The sequence below is a fragment of the Microtus oregoni genome, unplaced genomic scaffold, assembly GCF_018167655.1.
Source record: "Microtus oregoni isolate MIOR12 unplaced genomic scaffold, Mior012 000032F_ref0000030, whole genome shotgun sequence".
In the NCBI taxonomy this organism is placed as follows: Eukaryota; Metazoa; Chordata; class Mammalia; order Rodentia; family Cricetidae; genus Microtus; species Microtus oregoni.
In genome coordinates this window covers 22,302,201-22,326,866 of record NW_024543091.1, presented here as the reverse complement: position 1 = coordinate 22,326,866, position 24,666 = coordinate 22,302,201, and the positions used below count along the sequence as shown (strand labels likewise).

The 24,666-nt window shown below is 37.5% G+C and overlaps 1 protein-coding gene and 1 non-coding gene across 5 annotated transcripts in view; one reads left to right on the top strand and one right to left on the bottom strand.

The window, feature by feature from the left end:
• Positions 1-24,666, top strand: part of Dennd4a (DENN domain containing 4A) — a 103,000-nt gene that overhangs the window by 17,139 nt on the left and 61,195 nt on the right. For 2 of the 4 annotated variants that reach the window (XM_041679539.1, XM_041679535.1), the window contains exons 2-7: positions 9,978-10,107; positions 11,007-11,080; positions 11,694-11,821; positions 13,361-13,692; positions 15,974-16,223; positions 23,015-23,084. In XM_041679539.1, coding sequence (XP_041535473.1) covers positions 13,382-13,692; positions 15,974-16,223; positions 23,015-23,084 — 631 coding nt within the window. In that variant the 5' untranslated portion in view covers positions 9,978-10,107; positions 11,007-11,080; positions 11,694-11,821; positions 13,361-13,381. The remainder of the gene's footprint in view (positions 1-9,977; positions 10,108-11,006; positions 11,081-11,693; positions 11,822-13,360; positions 13,693-15,973; positions 16,224-23,014; positions 23,085-24,666) is intronic. The other 2 variants (XM_041679536.1, XM_041679537.1) reach the window with 2 other exon arrangements.
• On the bottom strand, positions 6,870-7,002 carry LOC121466268. The gene has a single exon (XR_005976748.1). It is a non-coding gene; the product is annotated as a small nucleolar RNA SNORA51 (small nucleolar RNA).

Genomic DNA, 24,666 nt, shown 5'->3' with positions numbered 1-24,666 from the left:
GGGTAAGAAATTAGAATGTTCAACATTGATCAAATGAGAGAATTTTAAATTTATATTTTAAGGCAGAATTGGACTTTTGTGTGGTTTGTTTACATCTGTAAAGAGAGGAGTGGCCAGATACTGTGATATCTAAGAGAAACAGATCCTTCCACTGTTGCTGGCAGTTCACGTTAGCTCCCTTTTAGCAAATGCAGATGCTATAGTCCAAAGAGGAAGTTAAAAGGAAGAGAGTTAGGGGTAGTGTGCAAGGGGGAAATTAAGTAAAAGAAGACTGTGCAAGAAAGGAAATTTAAAATCAAACTTCCTTTTCATGCTGGTGAGCCAGGACACTTGGATTTCAGACAGTGCTGGTTGCAAATGACTTTTAGCGAAAGATTGGTGGCTGAATTTTTTTTCTTTTTTTGCAGGTAATCTAGATTTTACGGTTGGCAATGGTAAATTTCAGTAATCTTAAGAGAATATGTGTAACATTAAAAATTCCACAGATGCCTTTTCCTCATATCATTGTAGTCACTTTTCATCTCTACTTCCTCTTTTTTTTAAAGATTTAATTAATTAACTATTTTGGGGGATTGTGCTAGGCATCTAACCCAGTGCTCTGTGCGTTGGCCAGTGCTCACTACCTGCAGAGCTGTATTCCAGTCCTTTAGTTTGCCCTCGTCTTCTTAATTCCTTTAAAAAAATGTATTATATTTTTATTTTATTTATGTGGACAAGTTGCTCTCCTTCTACCATGTGGGTCCTGGCCATGGGACTCAAGTCATTAGCAGTAGTAGGCTTGCTGAGCTGTCTCACTGGCCCTCCTTTTTTTTTTTAATTCTTCTCATATTTTTAATCCAACTTATTCCTTTCCCCCCATTTACTCTCTGGTATAATTTTTATTATTCATTCCTTTTCTTTTTCTTTTCTTTTGTGAAGTTTAACTTGAGTCTTTCTATACTAACATTCTGCTTAGGGAAGCCCAGGTTCACTAACAAGCAGTAGTTCCCTCGAGGACTCTTTTGTCTTACATCCTTGAATATGAAGTATAGTATAGTAGAACTCCAGAGTAAAAGCCATAGATTGACTTATTTGATTAGAGGCAGGCTACTATACTGTAATTAAAAAATTCTTCAATTATAAAAGGAGTAATTGAAACAAAGTCTCCATGGACTCTCCTTGCTCTAAAATCTCATCATTCTGTGATGTTTTCACTTTCTTGTTTCTACTGTTTTGACCTCACTCATTACTAAGTGTTCACACCTGCCATGTGTTTCTAACTGCTATAATAGAAGACACAGAAATCATAGCAGTCTTGGAATTGTCTGTAGTCTATCTGGAGACAAGTGACTGTACATTAAAACTCAGTATTTCCAGTCTGATCTTGTTCTGTCAAGAACAGATCCATATTCCCAAGACAATACAAGCTATTTCCTCTCTGGCCTAATTACTAGATGAGGGGCAAAATTGCTCCTGAACACAAGATGACTTTTCTAGTTCTTTCAAGCCTGAGTTCCCGCTGTAGCTGTTCTGTAGCATTTTTGTTGCCTGTTTGTTTCCAGTCTGTAGTTTCTCTGTAATGGGAATATTTATCTTAAAACTGAGGAGGCTGGTCTTCATTGTGAGTGGCTAGATGATCACTGTCAGTGATGGTCTGTGTACGTGTACATGCCTTTATATATGTTTGTAGAATCATGATCAAAAGGAATGGGCCCTAGCCTGACTGAGTGTGACCCACTGATCTTTCTGTGCCATAAAAAATTCCTTATATTTTGGTTTGTTTCTGCACACCTTTGTAAGGAACTGTTGCTTTAGGAAATATCTTTTACTTTGATGGGTTGTGTATGTGTGTGTAACCATGCTAAAGAAGGTAGGGATGGAGGCGGTGTCTAAAGGAAAGTGTATGTAGTTAGGAGAGGGTGCTATGACATGTGTGCTTCTTGTGCAGAAAGGACATTGTATCTTTTTTCCTTTTTTATTGATTTTTATTGAGCTTTACATTTTTCTCTGCTCCCCTCTCTGCCTCTCCCCTCCCCTTCAACTCTCCCATGGTCCCCATGCTCCCAATTGACTCAAGAGATCTTGTCTTTTTCTACTTCCCATGTAGATTAGATCCATGTATGTCTCTCTTAGGGTCCTCATTGTTGTCTAGGTTCTCTGGGATTGTGATTGGTAGACTGGTTTTCTTTGCTTTATGTTTTAAAACCACTTATGAGTGAGTACATGTGATAATTGTCTTTCTGGGTCTGGGTTACCTCACTCAAAATGATGTTTTCTAACTCCATCCATTTGCCCGCAAATTTCAAAATGTCGTTATTTTTTTCTGCTGTGTAGTACTCCATTGTATAAATGTACCACATTTTCCATATTCACTCTTCAGTCAAAGGGCATTTAGATAGTTTCCAGGTTCCGGCTATGACTAACAAAGCTGCTATGAACATAGTTGAGCACATGTCCTTGTGGCACGATTGAGCATCCTTTGGATATATACTCAAAAGTGGTATTGCTGGGTCTTGAGGAAAGTTGTTTCCTAATTTTCTGAGAAATTGAAATACTAATATCCAAAGGGCTCTACCAGCTTGCACTCCCATCAGGAATGGAGGAGTGTTCTCTTTATCCTACAACCTCTCCAGCATAATTTGTCATCAGTGTTTTTGATCTTGGCCATTTTTACAGGTGTAAGATGGAATCTCAGGGTTGTTTTCATTTGCATTTCTCTGATGACTAGGGGTGTTAAACATTTCCTTAAGTATCTTTCAGCCATTTTAGATTCCTCTGTTGAGAGTTCTCTGTTTAGGTCCATACATTTTTTTTATTGGATTATTTGTTCTTTTGATGACCAATTTCTTGAGTTCTTTGTATATTTTGGAGATCAGACCTCTGTCTGATGTGGGGCTGGTGAGTATCTTTTCCCATTCTGTAGACTGCCGTTTTGTCTTGTTGACTGTGTCATTGAAGCTTTTCAGTTTCAGGAGGTCCAATTTATTAATTGTTTCTCTCAATGTCTGTGATACTGGGGTTATATTTAGGAAGTGGTCTCCTGTGCCAATGCATTCAAGTGTACTTTCCCACTTTCTCTTCTATGAGGTTTGGTGTGGCTGGCTTTATGTTGAGGTCTTTGATCCATTTGGACTTGAGTTTTGTGCATGGTGATAGATATGGGTCTATTTTCATTCTTCTACATGTTGATATCCAGTTATGCCAGCACCATTTGTTAAATATGCTTTTTTCCCATTTGATATTTTTTTGCTTCTTTGTCAAAAATTAGATGTTCGAAAGTGTGTGGATTAATATCCGGGTCTTCAATTTGGTTCCATTGGTCCTCCTGCCTGTTTTTATGCCAGTACCAGGCTGTTTTCAGTACTATAGCTCTGTAGTAGAGTTTGAAGTTAGGGATTGTGATGGCTCCAGAAGTTTTTTTATTGTACAGGATTGTTTTAGCTATCCTGAGTATTTTGCTTTTCCATATGAAGTTGAGTTCTGTTCTTTTGAGGTCTGTGAAGAATTTTGCTGGGATTTTGATGGGCATTGCATTGAATCTGTAGATTGCTTTTGGTAAGATTGACATTTTTATCATATTAATTCTACCTACACAAGAACATGCGTGGTCTTTCCACTTTCTGGTGTCTTCTTCAATTTCTTTCTTCAAAGATTTAAAGTTCTTGTCATAGAAGTCTTCAACTTGTTTGGTTAGAGTTACTCCGAGATATTTTATGCTATTTGTGGCAATTGTGAAGAGTGATGTTTCTCTGATTTATTTCTTAGCCCATTTATCATCTGTGTAAAGGAGGGCTACTGATTTTTTTTTGTGTTAATCTTGTATCCTGCTACATTACTAAAGGTGTTTATGAGTTGTAGAAGTTCCCTGGTAGAATTTTTGGGCTCATTTATCATAAACTATCATATCATCAGCAAATAGTGAGAGTTTGACTTCTTTTTTTCTGTTTTGTTTCTTCTTAATCCCTTTTTGGTGTCTTATTGCTCTAGCTAGGACCCCAAGGACTATATTGAATAGATATGGAGAGAGTGGACAACCTTGTCTTGTTCTTGATTTCAGTGAGATTGCTGGGAGTTTCTCTCCATTTAGTTTGATGTTGGCTGTTGGTTTGCTGTATATTGCCTTAATTATGTTTAGGTATGTTCCTTGTATCCCTGCTCTCTCCAAGACCTTTATCATGAAGGGATGTTGTATTTTGTTGAAAGCTTTTTCAGCATCTAATGAGATAATCATGTGGTTTTTATTTTTCAGTTTGTTTATATGGTGGATTACGTTGATAGATTTTTGTATGTTGAACCATCCCTGAATCTCTGGGATGAAGCCGATTTGATCATGGTGCATGATGGTTCTGATGTTTTCTTGGATTCGATTTGCCAGTATTTTATTTGGTATTTTTACATCAATGTTCATGAGTGAGAGTGGTCTGTAATTCTCTTTCTTAGTAATGTTTTTCTGTGGTTTGGGTATCAGGGTAATTTGTAGCCTCATAAAAAGAATTTGGCAATGTTCCTTCTGTTTCTCTTGTGTGGAACAATTTGAAGAGTATTGGTATTAGTTTTCTTTGAAAATCTTGTAGAATTCTGAGCTGAAACCATCTGGTCCTGTTTTGGTGGGGTTGTTTTGTTTTGTTTTGTTTTTGGTTGGGAGACTTTTGATGACTGTTTCTATTTCTTTAGTTGTTTAATTTCCTTATCTGGTCTTGATTTAATTTTGGTAAGTGATATTTATCCAGAAAGTTGTCCATTTCCTTTAGGTTTTCCAATTTTGTGGAGTACAGGTTTTTGAAATATGACATGATGATTCTCTGGATTTCCCCCGTATCTGTTGTTATGTCCCCTTTTTCATTTCTGATTTTGTTAATTTGGATAGTCTCTGCCTTGGATAAAGGTTTGTCTATTTTGTTGATTTTCTCGAAGAACCAACCCTTTGTCTCATTGATTATTTGTAATGTTTTCTTTGTTTCTATTTAGTTGATTTCAGCTCTCAATTTGATTATTTCCTGCCATCTAGTTCTCTTGGGTGAGTTTGCTTCTTTTTGTTCTAAAGTTTTCACATATTCTGTTAATTCACTAGTGTGGGATTTTCCCAGCTTCTTTATGTAGGCATTTAGTGCTATGAACTTTCCTTTTAACACTGCTTTCATTGTGTCTCATAAATTTGGGTGTGTTGTGTGGTCATTTTCATTGCATTTTAGGAAGTCTTTAATCTCTCCATTTATTTTTTCCTTGACCCATTGATTATTTAGATGAGTATTGTTTAATTTCCATGTGTTTGTGGGCTTTCTGGAAGTAGTGTTGCTGTTAACTTCTAGTTTTAAGCCATGGTGATCTGATAAGATACATGAGGTTGTTCCAAGTTTTTGGTATCTGGTCAATTTTTGAGAAGGTTCTATGAGGTGCTGAAAAGAAGGTATATTCTTTTATGTTTGGATGGAATATTCTGTAGATGTCTTTTTAGTCCATTTGATTCATAACATATGTTAGTTCCCTTATTTCACTGTTAATTTTTTGTCTGACTGGTCTGTCCAGTGGTGAGAGTGGAGTGTTGAAGTCTCCCACTATTAGTGTGTGGGCTTTAATGTATGATTTAAGCTTTAGAAGTGTTTCCTTTACATGTGAGTGTGCCCTTGTATTTGGGGCATAGATGTTCAATATTGAGATTTCCTCTTGATGAATTTTTCCTGAAATGTCCTTTTATTTTGATGAAATGTTCTTCTTTGTCTCTTTTGATTGATTTTAGTTTGAAATCTTTTTTGTTAGATAATAGGATAGCTACACACACTTGTTTCTTAGGTCCTATTGATTGGAAAAATTTTTCCCAGCCCTTTTCTCTGAGGCAATGTCTGTCTTTGAGGTTGAGTTGTATTTCTTGTATGCAGTAGAAGGATGAATTCTGTTTTTGTATCAAATCTGTTAACCCGTGCCTTTTTATAGGTGAGTTGAATACATTTACATTAAGTCATATTAATAACCAGTGATTGCTATCTCCTGTTAATTTAGTTTTCATTGTTGGTGATTTTAATTTGTGTGTTGTCCCCTTCTTTGGGATTTGCTACTGTGAGATCATCAATTGTCTGTGTTTTTGTTGATGTAGCCAACTTTCTTGGGTTGGAGTTTTCCTTCTAGTTTTTTGTGTAGGGCTGGGTTTGTGGCTAGGGTTTGGTTAAATCTGGTTTTGTTATGGATTATCTTGTTTTGTCCTTCTGTGGTGATTGAAAGTTTTGCTGGATAAAGTAGACTGGGCTGGCATCTGTGCTCTCTTAATGTCTGCATAATGCTTGACCAGCTCCTGCTGGCTTTCATTGTCTCCATTGAAAAGTCAGGTGTAATTCTGATAGGTCTGCCTTTATATATTACTTGACCTTTTTCCTTTGCAGCTCTTAATATCCTTTCTTTATTCTGTATGTTGTTTTGAGTATAATGTGGCAAGGGGACTTTTTTGTTTTTGATCCATTCTATTTGGTGTTCTGTAAGCTTCTTGTATCTTCATAGGCATATCTTTAAGTTGGGAAAATTTTCTTCTATGATTTTGTTAAATATATTTTCTGTGCTTTTAAGTCGAACTTCTCTTTTTTCTATACCTATTCTTAGGTTTGGTCTTTTTATGGTGTCCCATATTTTCTGGATATTTTGTGTTAAGCTTTTGTTAGATTAATGTTTTCTTTGACTGATGAATCTATTTTCTCTATTGTATCCTCAGTGCTTGAGAATCTCTCTTCCATCTCTTATATTTTGCTGTTTATGCTTGCATTTGTGGTTCCTGATTATTTTCTCATGATTTCTGTTTCTGTAATTCCCTCGGCTTGTGTTTTCTTTATTGTCTCTATTTTGGTTTTCAAGTCTTGAATAGTTTCTTTCATATGTTTGATTGCTTTTTCTTTCTTTTTTTTTTTCCATGTCTCCCCATTCACAATACAGACCAGGCACAGTGGCCTGGGCTGAGGTGTACATGGGGTGGCTTTATTATGCCTCCTCTTTCTATACAGCCAGTGTAAGAACACAGCCTGTGGTAAGCACAAGGAGGGTGATTGCTTTTTCTTTCTTTTTTTTTGGGGGGGGGGTTTGGGTTTTTTTTTTTTTTTTTTGGTTTTTCGAGACAGGGTTTCTCTGTGGCTTTGGAGCCTGTCCTGGAACTAGCTCTGTAGACCAGGCTGGTCTCAAACTCACAGAGATCCGCCTGCCTCTGCCTCCCGAGTGCTGGGATTAAAGGTGTGCTCCACCATCGCCCGGCTGATTGCTTTTTCTTTAAAGGATTTGTTGGTGTTTTTCAATTTTTTGTTTGTATTTTCCTCTATTTCTTTGAGGGATTTTTTCATTTCCACTTTAAGAGTCTCAAACATCCTCCTGAAGTTATCTTTTAGGTAATTTTCTTCTGCTTCATCTATATTTGGTTGTTCATGTCTTGCTGTTGTAAGGTCACTAGATTTTACTGGTGTCATGTTGCTCTTCATGGTGTTGCTTGTGCTCTTATCTACTCATCTTTTCCTTTGCTTGGTGTAGTTGGGGCTGTCTGTGACTCTGCTGATTAATCTTCCAGGTGCCAGTGGATTCAAGGCTCAGATGGTTGCTCCTTGTGGTGCAGTCAGTGCCACGGTTCCGTTATTCATTGTTCACTTTATGTTTTTGGAGGTCGCTCAGCGCTCCCATGGAGTTCACTATCTCAGGCCTGCTATGGCCTAGGTTGCCAGCTCAGACCTGTTTCTGTAAATGTCTCTCATCTGGATCTGCTCCTGTGGAGGTCCCTGGCTTGGATTTGGTTCTGCAAAGGTCTCTGGCTCCAATCTACTCTCTCAGAGGACCCAGACTCGGGTGTGCCCAGACCTGCAGAGGTCCTGGCTCAGGCCTATTCCCTCGGAGATCCCAGACTTATGCCTAGACCCATAGAGGTCCTGCCCCAGGCCTAGTTCTTCAGAAGTCCCAAACTCTGACTTGGACCCACAGGGGTCCTGGATCAAGTTTACTCCCAGATTCACATTGGACCAGCAGCTGTCTCTGGCTCTGGCCCACTCGCTCAGTGGTTGCTTCCCTGTACCTGCTTCTGTTGAGTTCACCATCTCTGGCCCACTCTGGCCTAGGTTGCTTGGCTTAGTCCCACTCCCATGGAGCTTGCTGCCTCAGGCCTGCTCTAGCCCATGCCGCTAGCCCAGTCATGCTTCTGCAAATGTCCCTGGTCTGGATGCTCCTGCTCCCATGGAGTTCATGTGGAGTTCACCATCCCAGGCCTAGGTCGTGGTCTCAGTCCTGCTCTTCTGGAGTTTGCTGCTTCAAGCTTGCTCTGGCCTAGGTCACTGGCTTAGTCCTGTTTCTGTGGAGTTTGCTGCCTCAGGCCTGTTGTGGACTAGGTCGCTGGATCCCTCGATATTTTGTCTTGACTAGTGATAGGTACATGATACATATCCATTAAGTCTGCATAGACTTAAATATGCACATATACAAATGAGTATGAGTCAAACCTAGGTAATAAGACAAGTTTATTATCAGTGTAAGTGTCCCAATTCTGACATTGTGTTATGGTTGTATAAGATATGCTAATGGGAAAAATTCAGTAAAAGGAATTTCAGGTCCTTTTCTTTCAACCAGATGCATATCCAGTTATCTCAAAAGTGAAAATTTCAGGGCCTCGAGATATGGCACAGTATAGAGATAGTTCCGTGGTTAAGAGTACTGACTGTTCTAGTGGATATCCTATCAGATATTTCAAAAATTCACACATATAGTATTTTAACTTAAAATTGTATTGGACTTTTTTAAAAAAATGTTTCACCAGGTCAGTATTTGTGTTAACTTTGCTACCCAAGAACAATAATATTTAGAAATATTTCAAAATATATATACCGTTCCATATTTGTTGCTTGAAGATGTTCAGTGAGCCCGAAGTAAAGTACTATCCTATCTAAAAACGCATATATTTATCTCGATCACTTTTAGCAGTCCAAAAGATAACAACAGTGGCAAATGTGGCACCTGTAATGTCAGGTACTGGGAGGCTGAGGAAGAAGGATTGCAAGTTTGGGCTATCTTGAACTATATAGTAGAAACCTGTCTTTAAAAAAAAAATCCAATAGATCAGCCCCACTGTCACAGTGGGTGGGTGCACCCCTTGCGGTCCTGACTTCCTTGCTCACCAAGGCCAGCTGAACTGGGACTGAATAAGCATGGGATAAAACCGGACTCTCTGAACCTGGCAGACAATGAGGGCTGATGAGAAGTCAAGGACAATGACACTAGGTTTCGATCCTACTGCATGAACTGGCTTTGTGGGAGCCTAGCCTGTTTAGATGCTCACCTTCCTGGACCTGGATGGAGGGGGGAGGACCTTGGACTTCCCACAGGGCAGGGAATCCGGAGGGGGAATGGAGTTGGGGGAGGGGGAGAGGACTGGGGGAGAAGGGGAGAGGAGTGGGGGGAGGGGGAGAGGAGTGGGGGGAGGGGGAAGGAAATGGGAGGCGGGGAGGAGGAGGAAATCTTTTCAACAAAAAAATAAAAAATAATAATTATTTAAATTAAAAAAATCCAACAATAAAAATCAAAAGTTAGTAAGATTATACACTTACATTATTTCTCATTAATTGTTTCCACCTTTCCTTCTAAGATGTTGTATCAGAATTTTGATCGAAATATTTATCTTATTCTTTCCTACTTCCCACTGGTAGACTGTTATCTAGGATCAACTAAGTCATGTTTTTTGTTTTAGTTTTTGTTTTTATTTTTATTTTTTTTATTTTTAAGAAAAGAGTTAGCTAGCCTTGGTTGGCCTGGAATTCACTCTGCAGACCAGGCTGGCCTTGAATTCATAGAGATCCACCTGCCTCTGCTTGTCAAGAGTCATATAAATCTTGTTCTTATCTGTTTCTGCTACTATTTCTCTGTCAGTAGACAATGGTCCAGATTGGTTAAAGATATGATTTTCTCACTTCTTGTTGGGCATATGATTTTGCACGTTAGTTTGTTTTCCTGAAAAGTCTTTGACCCAATGAAACTTTTTTTTTTTTCTTTTTCAGGTTAAATGATAAAGACTTATTCCTTGGCTGGTTGTCTACTCTCACCTTGAGGAAGGAACAGGGTAGGAAGCCACTGAGAAATCACACTGGCCTAGTACAAGGAAGGAGGACAGTCATTCCCTTTAAAAGGGTTGGTGGCCTTTGTCTTTCTTAATCCAAGAAGACTTAAGAGGATATGTATAAAGGAACCAGCAAATGATGCTGTGGTCAAGGGGGATGTGCTAGACCCCCAGCTGACTCAAAACCTCTTCTCTTTTATGTATATTTCCAACATTATGAGACTACCCTTAGCAGGCACAGTAGTCAGTGTTAATGTACCCTAAAACTTGGTCAGTGAGACCATCTTTTCTTCACTTACAACTGCAAGCAACTGACTCACTCAGTCTAAAGAAAGTATGACAGTTGCATGCTAAATTTCATAAAACAGCATGACTTGTTGTTTTGTACCAAAGGTTTGGTTTTTTGTTTGTTTATTTGTTTGTTTTTCTGTAGGACTAGAAATTGAACCTTGTGTAAACTGGGACAGTGGTCTACCATTGAGCCACATTCCTAACCCAACGTTGGTTCTTTTTATTATCCTATCCCTATTGTATCTGTTGTTAAGGATTGATATGTTAATTATATTAAGATAGTTGTGAATATTTGTAATAAAGGAAAAATCTTTTGAACATTTGTCTTATTTGAAACACATATATGGAACTTTTCTGTGTCTAGTTTTGAATTGGCTTAAGTAGGTATTTTTGCCTTATGAATGAGACTCTGTACACAGGTGTCCTAGGAGCAGGCATTTAAAATTATCTCACTTTCCCTTGCTTTCCCACACATGTACTTTTGTTGCATTTGTTATTCTGCTTTCTCTTTCACTCTTTTGGATCGATTGCTTTTCAAGTTTGTTGACTAAAATGTGCTTTTTGAATAGGCTGGTATTTATCTAAAAATTATTAGTAGTATATTAAGTATCCGCAGCTATATTGGGGGAAATATTTTATAGAATTAGTTTAACCTCAGTCTTTATTCTTTTCAATACAGTATTTCTCAATCTCAAGGCCTGAAGAATTTACATGTTGGGAACTGCTGTTTTCCATCAGAAACTCCAGTAATGTGTGAGTAATTGTTGTTTTCATTGTGATTTGTTCCAGTTGGCTTTTTTCTGTGTTAATCACGGGAAATTTAATTTTCCATAACTTTAGGAATCTGTGATATACTCATTGTATGATAGTTGGAAGTAATAGGCGATACAGAATAATTTATTGAAAGATGTTTTAAGATGTCTGTTGGAGGGAGTATAATGCGTAGTCTGAAATCCCTGCATTCAGGAAGATGAGGCAGGAGGCTTGTGAGTTCAAATCTAGCAGAAAATTTTTTATATTTAATCAACTGGCCTACTGTGGTACTGATCATTTTCATATATAAGTTTGAGTGTGTGATTATCATATAATATCTAGAAATTTCAGTAGTAGTTGATTTTTTTTTAATAGCCTACAAGATCTTAAACTCGCCATCCTCAGCCCCCTATAAGCTGGGGTTACAAGTGTCTGTCACTATACCTGGCACTGGTAGTTACTTTGCAAAACTTAAGTGTTCATAATCATATACATATATATATGTGTGTTGCTATGTATGTATACATAATATATACTGATATATATGTATGTAATGATACATATGTATATAAAGTTTCCTCAAATGTTCACTCTCGCCTTTTCTTGTCTTTAGAAGCAGTCTTGGTAGCACATGCTTAGCACTTTGACCTAATGGAGTGAGATAAGAAATAAAAAGCATCTGGATTGGCCAGAGATTGAAAGGGAGAAAAACAAAGCAATCTCCCATTAGTTGATGAATGGGTAAGAGCCTTCTTGTAATGCCTTTCCAGTTTAGTTATCTTATGTTTTTTTATGAGTAGAGAACACATTCTTCTTCTTTTCTATTTTCTATTTTCAAGGAAGGTTGTACTCTGATGTGTGACACAAATTCCCTCAGGGAAGGTTATTTACTTTGTACTAGCATTTTTTTAGAGCAAATTGTAGAGTTTTTCAAGTTATTAGGTGGTAAATTAGGGTTTATTGCTCAAGTCCATTTTGGAAATTCTGGGATTTAAGCAAATGACTAAGTTTAAAATTAATCTTTCCACATATATGAAATATATGCTGTACTAATCCTTGTACCCCATATGTCATATGTAACTGTGACAAAGAGGTTTATGGTATATGCACGCCTAATTTGTTTGTCTTTGGGAGTTTTTTTCTTGTTTGCCTTTATTATAACCAAAACTGACATAAGACTCATGGTGGATTGTTGTTTTAAATAGAACTTTCCTCCCTGTAACAGTGCTTTACAAGTAATGACAATGCTAGAAGCATATTAGCTAAAGAAGAAATTAAGATTTAAGAGATTGTAGACAGTTGAAGGAGCTTTTACTCTTAAAGGCTTATAGATATATGACTATATTTGTTGTTTTGGTTTATTGTAAGAGTATAGTACTCTTTTATGTGAGTTTTTGTTTGTTGTATCTGCCGAGACTCATTCATAGTAGATTTTTCCTTGTATGTTTTTGTGGTTTAGAATAGGAGCTCATCTTCAGGTGGGCTTTGTCTGTGGAAACCTGGCCTGAGGGTGTAGCCTCCTGCAGAGATATCACTAGTCTCAGAATACTTTTATTATATGTTTCTTAGGTGGAGCTTCCTGGAACCTTAAAAGTAGCTTAAATTCAAGGTCCAGAGTCTAACTGCAGCTCAAGCCAGGGATACATTGAAGTCAACTTCATTATATGTTACTGGATAGGTAGTGTTTGTTTCAGTGCTTGGGGTTGAACCTAGGGCCTCACACATGCTCTCCACTGAGCTACACCCAAGTCCAGTATGGATAGGTTTTAAAATTCACTCTTTAATCAAGAATCTAGTCATTTGGGGCTTTTGGTTTTATATAGCTGCTTCCTTCTAGTTTATTGTCTGATTTGGTTCTGAAGCCCTGTTTCCTTATAATGCCTTTTAAAGCACAACCCCTTGATTATTGAGGAGATGGCAGTTTTTCTGACCCAACATTAGCTTATATATTGCATTCTGGCTTTCAGTTTCCTCAGTATTTTTGATGCTATGGGAACTTGCATTATATTTTAAAGGTTCATCTATATTTAAAGGGCTGGGTTTTTGTTATTGTTGTTGTTATCTACTTCAATGATCTAGGTTTCTGTGATACCAGAATTGAAGATTCCTGTATTAGTTTTATAATAAAAATGCCAAAGATTGTTTCATTTTCAATAAAGGCATGCTTTTCACTTACATGGGTAAAATGTCTAATACTAGTGTGACTAGGACTTGCGTTCTTTATAGATTTGTACTTTGACTTGACCAATTATAGAACAAGACCTTTTATTTTTCATTTAGATGCAAGTTTAGTAATGGAAGATGATTGAAGACAAGGGGCCTCGTGTTGCTGACTACTTTGTTGTAGCAGGCTTAACTGATGTTTCAAAGCCTCTTGAAGAGGAAATTCACTTCAATGATGCCTGTCACAAAGTGGCTAAACCAAAAGAACCCATCACAGATGTTTCTGTTATCATCAAATCCCTTGGAGAGGAGGTGCCACGGGATTACACATGTATTGACTTTACCCCAACTGGATTGTCAGCAGATCTCAATAACGGAAGTCTTGTAGGACCCCAGATTTACCTTTGCTATAAAAGAGGGAGAGATAAACCTCCACTTACAGATCTGGGGTGAGTATTTTTTAGTGAATTGCTATTATTAATCCAAATTGTATGCTTTGTGAATTTTGAAGTTAAACCTAGTTTTGGTCATTAATAGTGGTATGATAGCTTTACAATCAGATACATTTGCTTGGGTGTAGTCCATATTCCTGTAATCCTAGCATTTGATAGGCTAGGGAAGGAAGATTGTTATGTTTGATGCCAGACTTGGCTACATAGTGAGAACGCATTTTGCCTACTACCCACTAAAATAAGGGGAGATTAAAAAAATAAAGCAATACCCAGTATTCTATATTCACTGTCTCCGTCTGTCTGTCCTGCAAGTCCTAGTGCTCCCCTTCCTGTTAGATAGCATGTTTTTAAACTCATCCTTATTCTAATATGTACTGATACCTTATTCCTTTAAATGACCTAATAGTATTCCAACACATGGTTGCACTATAATTTATCTTGTCACCAGTTGGTGGGTATTTGGGCTATGTATACATTGAGGCTATTATTAATAATGCTTTTATGATTGATTATTCATGTATAAGTTTTTATGTAGACATATTTTATTATTTGTATATATACTTAGGAGTGGAATTACTGGATCATATGATAATTCTGTATTTAACCTTTTGAGGAACTTCCAGAATATTTTCCAAAGCAGCTTTGCAAGTATTGCACATTCTCACCAATAGAGTGTGAGGGTTCTGATATTTTTCACAGTCTGAATAATAGTTCGTATTTATATTTGATTATTTTTGTGCTAGTGAATATGAAATGGACTCTCATTGTGACTTTAATTTGCACTCTTGTGTTTGTTGATGATACTGAACATCTTTCCATGTGTTTATTGGCAAGTGTCAATTGAGAAATGCCTGCTTAGCTCTTTTACTCATTTCTTAATTAGGTTATATTTTTATTGATGAGCTATAGTATTCATTCCAAATTCTTAATACAGTCCTTCATTAGGTATATGTTTAACAAATATTTTCCCCACTTGAAATTTTTTTAAGTATACATGTTTTGTCAGCATGTATATCTGTGTACCACATGTATGCGTAGGGCCCAGGAAGGCCAGAGGAGGGCATTGGATCCCCTGAAATGAGTTACAGATGGGTGTGAGCCACCAAGTGGGTACTAGGAACTAGATCCTTTGGAGGAGCAGCCAATGCTCTTATCCACTGAGCTATGTCTTCAGCCTCCTCTCCATTCTTTATAATATCCCTCTTATCATGGTATCTTTGAAGTTAAGAAATCGTATTATTTATTTGTTTAATTTGTCTCTGTCTCTCTCTGCCACTCCACCCCCGTGTGTGTGTGTCTGTGTGTGTATTCTACCACGTATGTTGCAAAATCTAACTCAGGTTGTCATGCTTTGTAACAACTGTTTTTACCCACTGTCCCATGGTTTGATTTCGTAACTAAATAGTGTAAGGCTCAAGGAAGTTAAATGTTGCCTAAGGTAATACAACTAGCAGTAGCATTTTTTAAAAATTATGATGTTTTTAACTTCTTTGTGTTTAGACACTTTTAGTGAAAGTATTATAGCAAAATTATGTAAGAAGATATTGTCTGGTCATACAACCTTCTGTAGATTTTAACTTTGACTAAAACACGGGTTACATTTCCCACAGAATGTGGTTGATTTTTATAGAGCATAGGTAAGTAAATATATTAATAAGTAACTAGTTGGAATACTGAACATTAATTATTGCCACTCTTATATTAATAAGCACAAAACATTATTTAAAGTTTTGATAGGGAAATAATTATTTGGACTGTGCAATGTAGTCTTTAAGTAAGTTGTAGGGTGTAGTAAAGAAAATGTTAACTGGAAGCATGGAGGTGATGATACACATCTTTAATCCCAGCACTTGGTAGGCAGAGGCAGGTAGATCTCTGAGTTTGAGGCCAGCCTGGTCTACAGAACAAGTTCTAGGCCATCCAGGGCTTCACAGAGAAACCCTGTTTTGAAAAAACAAAACAAAACAACAAAAAACTTAACTGGAAAGAGTCAAAGTGAAGTATGAGGGCAGAATATACCCAATTCTTTTTTGCAGAAGATGGAGATTATGACAGAATCTCAGGTAGCCATGGCTTTGAACTTGTTATGTAGCCAGTGATGATACTCCATTTGTGATCTTCCTGCCTCCTCTTCCTGAGTACTGGACTCATTAGTGTGTACTGACAAACACAGTTTATACAGTGCTGTATTTTAGGATGTATCCATGGTACTTGAGAGTGTTATCTTTTAGGTTTCAGAGAACTTTATGCATTTACTTTTTAAATTTTTATGTTTTAGGGTATTATATGACTGGAAAGAAAGACTAAAACAGGGCTGTGAGATTATTCAAAGTACTCCCTATGGACGACCTGCCAATATTAGTGGCAGTACCTCATCACAAAGAATCTATATTACTTACCGAAGAGCCTCTGAAAACATGACTCAGAATACCCTTGCTGTCACAGACATATGCATTATTATACCCAGTAAAGGAGAAAGTCCACCACACACATTCTGCAAGGTCGACAAGAATCTCAACAATAGTATGGTAAGTTGATTCTTTAGCACTGATATACAATTAGCCACTCACCAGTGAAGAACATAATTGTAAATCTTTTCTTGAAAAATAAAATAACATAACAGATTTGGAAAAAAAATATGTTTTTTAAGGATGTTGGATATTTTATTGTTTTAGAAAGTACTTAGTTATACTTTCACTAAAAAACTGTGTAGGAAACTTGTACTTCTCTGTCCTTTCCTTCTTCCTTCTAACTTAAATAGCCTTTCAGTGTTCCTACAAAATCAGTAAATTAACACCATGGCTGTCTCCGCGCTCTCCCCTTGCATGCTGGACCCCATGCATACACAGCTGTAAGGACGTGGCTTTGGCAGTCTTCCCTACTTCTTTATTCACCATCAGTTTTCTTCTGTCAAACGCAGGCAAAACTTGTTGCAATATGTCCATCTTTATAAAACTTTTTGATTCCATATTCCCCTTTCTTTCGCTGTCCCATTTCACCATTCTTTACAGTAAAACTTTTCAACCTCTGAGTATGTGATTGGGGATGAAGAGGGTGTAGCTGAGTTAGTATAGTTCTTTCCTAGCATGCATAAGGCCCTGTTTCCATCCCCTGTGCTACATAAACTGGGTGTAGTGGAACATGCCTGTAATTAAAACACCCAGGAATTGAGGCAGGAGGATGAGAAATTTAAGGTCATAATTGGCCATGTAGCAAGTTCAAAGCCACTCTGAGCTACTTTGAGACCTTGTCACAACTTACAAAAAAGTGTTGAGTGTATTTTACCTCATCTTCCACTTGCACTTTCCAGCTAAGCTTTTGTCTGCATCATCCCAAAATTTTTCTTACTGAGTCCAGTGATCAGTTCTTCATCTCAGTGTTTTAGATTTTGTTCTAGATGGTATTTTTTCCCCATCAACAGTGGCAAGAAGAGATGATGCACTGGCTTATGTACTTGGTTCTTTTCCCTCTTACCTCACCAGTCATTCCCTTTCTGTCTCCCAGCATCCTGTGCAGTGGAGTGCTCAGGGTTCAGTCCTCAGTGTATTCATCTTCACAATCAAAGCTTACTCCTTTGTTGATCTAATTATTTTAATACAATGTGTGAGTGACTTATAAATTTCTATGTCTGACCAGACCCTTTAATTTATTGTCTCTTGTTAGTTATTGTACTTATTTAGAGCACCTCAAATTTAACATGACCTGCAGTGAAATCTTGATGTACCTTTTCAGACCTTCTTGATGTCACAGTCTTGCTTGTCTAATAAATGGATATTTTACTCAAACTTACTTAGACTAACAAACTTTGGAGAAATATGAACTTCCATTTTTTAATTAATTGTGTTCTCCTATAAACTTGGTTGACTCTAGTTTCAAAGCATACCATGAACTTGATCATCTCCTAACCATTTCAGTGTCATAAGCCTGATCCAAGCTAGAATAGTCTTTAAAAAGTTGCATTTACTTACTTGTTTATTTTTCTTTGAGACAGGTCTCACTATGTAGACCAGGCTGAACTCATAGAGATCCTCTGCCTCTGCCTCTGCCTCTGCCTCCCAAGTGCTGGGGTTAAAGGTGTGTGTTTACCCACTCCTGGTCCCGTGTGTGTGTGTGTCATTTCTTTTCAACAACAAGCTTTTTTGCTACTCATCTATATTAGTTTATATAATTTTCTACTGTCTTTCAATAATTAAAAACTATTCCAGAAACTACAAATATAGGGTAATAAATACAAGTTATTTCTAGATTTCCATATTACCAGTGATGCAGCCTTGATCAACCCTATGCCTTTTTCTATGAATGTTAAAATAACACTGGAAGAACAAATAATTGAAAGTAGAATTAGGGATGGGAGAGGTGGCTAAGGGTAAGAGCACTGGATACTCTTGCAGAGAACCCAGATTTGGTTCCCAGCACCCACTTGGTGGCTTACAACCAGGTATGCACATGGTCCACATATATGCAAGCAGACAAGCATTCATACATATAAATAAAATTTTTAAAAGGAAATAGAATAGATGGGTCTGTAGGTATGCCGTGTCTTTGGAAATATGTTGACAGGCTTCTTTGAAAACATGAGAGTAGTTGGATGGCTTTGGTACACATCCTTAATCCCACCACTCAGAAGGCAGAAGTAGGTGGATCTCTGAGTTTGAGTCCAGCTTGGTCTACAGAGTGAGTTCCAAGACAGCCAGGGATACACAGGAAAACTGTGTCTTGAAAAACGAGAGAGAGAGAGAGAGAGAGAGAGAGAGAGAGAGAGAGAGAGAGAACATGGTGGTGACTTGCATTTCCTTTATCCCTAGTCTTTAAGAATGCCTCCTCTTTAGTCCTGCACCTTGCCAACATTGATTGTTGTCAGTTAATGCCTTTTGAATTTACTAAGTATGAATCACTGTGATATTATCGTTTTTGTTATTGTGGAGAGTTAACATCTTTTAATGAATACAACTATCACTGAACTTATGAAAACAATTTCTAAGGCTCTTAATGATGCTCCTAGATTTCCCATAAGATTTTATTTTAAATATGTATGTGTGTTTGGGTATGTGCATTTGAGTGCAGGTGCCCACAAGTTCAGAAGCTTTGGACCTTTGGAGCTGGAGTTACAGGCTTGCGTCCCGCCTGATGTAGTCGCTAGGAACAGAACTCAGAACTCAGATTTCTGCAAGAGAAGTACATGCTCTTAACTGCTGAGCCATCTCTCTGACTTTTCCCCTGGATTCTTGAATAATCATAAATATACTATGTTTCTTATGTGTGTATGTTTATAATAAGGCTTAACTTAAGCATAAGCCATGGTAAGAGATTAGCAACAGTAACTAGGAATGAAATATAACAAAGCATTATAACAGTAGCCAACATCACTATCTAATATGTTGGAGCCCTTGTTAAGTATGGTGAGGGCTTCTCAAGCACAGACGCTGCTGTCGCTGCTGAGTAATAATTGACAGATAGCAAACTATACAAGTGTATTCTGGACAAAAGGGTGAGTCCTGTCCTAGGCAGGATGGAACAGGATAGTCTAAGCCCCATCACAAATGTCATGCAGGTTAAAAATTCTAAATTGATGGGGGAGGTAGTGATGAGGCCCCATCTCTAGTTGAAGATCTAGTGGTGGTTGATGGCTGCTAGGGGAATGAAAATAACTTTTCTGGTTTTGGGTGTTTTATTTATTTATGGGTGTTTTAACTGTGTGTACGTCTGTGTGCCTGGTGTCCAGGGAGGCCAGAAGGTGTACCATCGAATCCCCTAGAACTGGAATTACAAATAGTTTTGAGCGGCCGTATGGTTGTTGGGAATTGAATTTGAGTCCTTTAGAAGAGTAGCCAATGCTCTTAATTGTTGAACCATTCCTCCAGCTCCGAGATTAAGTGTTTTGTGAAGGTGTGGTCACTGGTAGGTTGCCCATGCTCTAGAGGATGCCCCCACACCCATGCAATACAGGGAGCACTAATTAGAGTTATTTTTGAAAGAAAGAAAGAAAGAAAGAAAGAAAGAAAGAAAGAAAAAAGATAAACAAGAGGGCATGAATTTGGAAGTTAAAGGAGATCCACAGGAGCTGGGGTGGGGGGAAGGAAGATGTGACCAAATTGGCCACAGACAACTGAACTGTGAATGTGTGGATAAGGGAAGTCTAGTGAAAACAGCACTTTTTAATGAAGAGTACTGCATTGGATGGATTTGGTATAATTTGTTCTGTCTTCTAGCATAAGACATTGAAATTCTGATTTTAATGTTAGAAGCAAGCTGTTGACATAACTAAATTTATGTAAAGTAAGTTGTATTCACTGCTTATGTTCTATGTGGTATTCTAAGTATTTCTTCACTCCTGCCAATGACCTTAGTAAGTATTTAACCCCATTTTATAAGGAAGGCTATTTGATAATTAAAAATGTGGTTCTTTTCTCATCTAAACACCTTCAGTAAGTTGATGAAGCAAGACTCAGGTTATAAAACTGCAGAACCAAGAGCTAAGCATTGTGCTACACTGCTCATGCCCTGTTGTGTGGCTTATAATTTCAGGGTCAGAACATGTGTTTACTCTCAAGAACTGTATCCAAAAAATTTTAACTGATTTATGTTCCTGTCAATTTATAACTTTTTTAAGAATTGAACTTTTAATAACCAATTTTCTTCTCTCTTTTTCCCCCTTTTAGTTTTTCAAGACAGGGTTTCTCAGTGAAACAGTCCTGGCTGCCCTGAAACTAGCTCTGTAGACCAGGCTGACCTCTAACCCACAGAGATCCACCTGCCTTCTGCCTCTGCCTCCCAAGTGCTGGGATTAAAGGCAGACACCATCACTGCCTGGCTTTTTTTTTCTTTCCAGGCCATTCTTCAAATCTTTTATTTGTTTGTCTGCTTTCTATCTACCTGTTTATTCGTTTGTTCATTTGTTTGTTTGTTTGATTTTCAAGACAAGGTTTCTCTGTGAAACAGCCCTGGCTGTCCTGGAACTCACTCTGTAGACCAGGTTGGCCTTGAACTCACAGAGATTCACCTGCCTCTGCCTTCCAAATGCTGGGATTTAAGGTGTGTGCCACCACCGCCTGGCTTTTTTTTAAAACACCAATTTTCAATTTATTTATTTATTTATTTGATTTTTGTCGAGACAAGGTTTCTCTGTGTAACAGACCGGGCTGTCCTGTAACTCACTCTTTAGATAAGGTTGGCCTCAAAATCACAGAGATCTGCCTGATTCTGTCTCCCTAGGCAATTTATCAATTTTAATTTCCTAGCACATACAAGCAAGCACCGTACAGATGTTAGGCTGTTTAATGACAGTATCAGTGAATCCCTTTGAAGGTTAATGCAAAGTCATACTGAGCAATTTCTTTAAGAAACTACTTGAAAAGTGATTACTGCAAATATATAACTTTATCTTAAAAGAATTCATCTGTAGGTATGTCACCCCTAATAAAATGAACATTTTTACTCTAACTAATCATATGTAGAAAATTTCCTTGAAGATTGTTATGATTTAGCAATATTATATAACTGTTGAAGGGCTTATAGTAGAAGAAGAAAATCGTGGTAGCAAATAGAATTTTGGGAGTGGAGGGGGGTGGTTGAGGGGTGAGATGCAAGGTATTGTTCTGTACCTCAGCCTGGCCTGGCCTCACTAGGTATCCAGATGAGCCTCCAGCTCATGGTGATCCTCTTGCCTCACTCACTCTCCCAAGTGCTGAGATTACAAGCACAAGCTCTCACATTTGCCTCACAGGTAGTTTTTAAAGACTGTAGTAATAGTAGTGGTGGGAGCAAAGAAAGTTTTTGAATTCTTTCATGAATATGGGATGTAACATACATCATTTCAGATTTGGTGTGGTATTTTAACAAGCTTACAGGTACTTGGTATTTTCCCATTTGCAAGTTTTATTTTGTGGATGTATATATGTATTTGTTTTGAATTGAAAGTAACTGACATTGTCATCATAACTGTTTCTAAGTCTCATTAACTAATCAAGGTGTCTTAGCTAAACTTTTTCCATTAAAACTAAACCCAGAATGTGTTTCTTTTTTCCCTGCTGAGACAGCAGTCTCTCTGTTACCACAAAGCATGTATTCTCCTCTGCCAAGAATAAAGAGGCATTGTTAACAGCATGGTCAGCATAGACTCTAGATAACCTGCTTGCGTTTGAATCTCAGATGTGTAGAGTGGACAAATTCCCTCACTATTTGTGCCTCAATTTCCTCCTTCATAGCATACAGATAAAGTGATTTTCCTACATACACATTTTTGAAGAATAAATTAATTAGTATTAGAAAGAACTTAGGATAATGCCTGCAGTAATAGCAAATAATGTATAAGTGTCAGATGTTATTAATTACTACTTAATTCTTTTTTATTATTTAATATTTATAGAGGAGCTTTTAAGAATTGTCTAGTTGTTAAATTGCCTGAATTTTTCTTTTTAAAAAAGATCATAAAAAGAAATATTACATGATTATTTTCATACTTTTCTTTTTTATGTCTTATTAATTTATTTATTAAAAATTTCCACCTCCTCCCATTTCTCTCCCCTTCCCCCCTCCCGCTCCTTCTCCAGTCCTAAGAGCAGTCAGGGTTCCCTGCCTTGTGGGAAGTCCAATGTCCTCCCCGCTCCATCCAGGTCTAGGAAGGTGAGCATCCAAACAGACTAGGCTCCCACAAAGCCAGTCCATGCAATAGAATCAAAACCCAGTGCCATTGTCCTTGGCTTCTCAGTCAGCCCTCATTGTCAGCCACATTCAGAGAGTCTGGTTTGATCACATGCTCCATCAGTCCCAGTCCAGCTGGCCCTGATAAGCTCCCATTAGATCAGTTCCACCTTCTAAGTGGGTGAACTCACGGTCCTGACTTCCTTGCTCATGTTCTCCCTCCTTCTGCTCTTCATTTGGACCTTGGGAGCTCAGTCCAGTGCTCCAATGTGGGTCTCTGTCTCTATCTCCATCCATCGCCGGATGAAGGTTCTATGGTGATATGCAAGATATTCATCAGTGTGGCTATGGTACTTTTCAATCAATGACCAAAGAATGGTTGTTGATATTTCTGCCTAAGTTTGGGACATAGAATAAAGTATAAATTTTTGTGACTTAGTTTTATTTTATAGGGCCAATTTTCCCCACCACAGTGAAAAGGGGAATTGTCAGAGATTATGAAAAAAAAGTGGGCAATGATTCTAATAAAATGCTAACAAAGTAACAGATTGAAAATAGCTGACAGGTGAAATCTGTTCATATGTGGTAGCTAATACATATTGGACAGCTCAAAGAAGTTCCATTTTCATCAGGTTACTGCCTTTTAAAGTTGAATGCTATTTTTTTCCTCTCTCTTCAGTGGGGATCTGCAGTGTACTTATGCTATAAAAAATCAGTGGCAAAGACTAACACTATATCCTACAAAGCAGGTAAGAATAATTTTGGGGGGAATAATTTATGTAGAAACAGTTTGTGGGGTCTACAGGGTTAAAGACCAAACCAGCCTGTGTGCCATGTTAGGATGTGTTAGTATCGGCAGTTGAGTTCCAGCCCTTCTCTTGAGTCTCAGTTTATCTTGAAGTGTTTTGGACACTGCATGAAAGATCACTTTGAAAGGAAAGTGAGATTATGTATTTAAGCCTTAAATTTAAGTAACAAGTCAAGCTGTGGTGGCACATGACTTTAATCCCAGCACTCGGGAGGCAGAGGCAGGTGGATCTCTGTGAGTTCGAGGCCAGCCTGGTCTACAGAGCTAGTTCCAGGACAGGAACCAAAAACTACGGAGAAACCCTGTCTCGAAAAAAAAAAAAAAAAAAAAAAAAAGACAATTCCAGGACAGCCAGGGCTACACAGAGAAACCCTGTCTCAAAAAATAAAGAGCAAAAACAACAACAACAAAGTGTAAGAAACAGCTTCAGCACATGCCAATTCTCTTTAATTTTTAAACCTGTGCAAAGTATGAAAAGTATACTTCCTTAATATTTATATTAGTTTAGTCAAATTTAATGGTTATATTTCATGATTATGAATAGTATTCAAACTTATTTGCAATTTTATGAAGTATAGTCAAAATGTCAAATGTATTGATCTTACTTATAACAGATTTAACCTTTTAAAATTAAGAGTCCTTGACTCTTTTCTCCCTTTGACTTTCCAGGGCCTACAATTCATCAATATTTCTATTCTCACTTTATAACTGCACTGTTGCATCATGACCTGAGAGACTAGAGCACAGTCAGCTATGGCCCTCAGGGGACCCCACTGGCTGGTTGGCATGTGATTAGAGGGAGAACCTTAGTTTATCTAGTTCATCTCGCCTTACAGATGAAAAGAAAAGATGTTTGTTGAGAATCAGAGACATTGGTAGTAGAGTCAGCTGTTCAGATTCCCAGTTTGTCTTTTTGTTTTTATGGCATTACCAGTCATGGTTTCTACCTAACTTCAAGGACTTAATTGTCATGAAACCTGCTTTCTATTTCTAACACCACAATTCAGTATAAATATCTGTTTCTAGTGTATGTTCTGTGGAAGATACCTATTCCATTTTCATGAGTAAATTATCATGAAACCCTGGGTTATTTGAAACTCCTATCAACATATAAGTGGGGATAATTTAGAATTATTCAGAAGCTGAGTTTGTGGTAACACCATTCTAATGGTATTCCAAATCTGTGCTACTCTTTTGTGAATTATTTTTCATTTGTGTAAGAATTTACAATTAAGTACTTACAGGAGATTTTATTTATATACATTACATATTATATAAATGAATATTTATATACAAACATATATTATGTATAATATATTAAAAGGCCTAGAAGAATAGTTAATAAGAGTGATAAAGTAGATATAGGCAAACAACCATATTGAAAGTTTTAAATCTATGCTTTACTGTAGTATGGCATGAGGTGAATTTTTAGGGGTATGTGTATTTTTAGAGGGTTCTCTTTTTCTTACTTCTAACCTAGCTTTTGTAGATGAAGTTTGATAACTGTTAAACAATCTAATAGT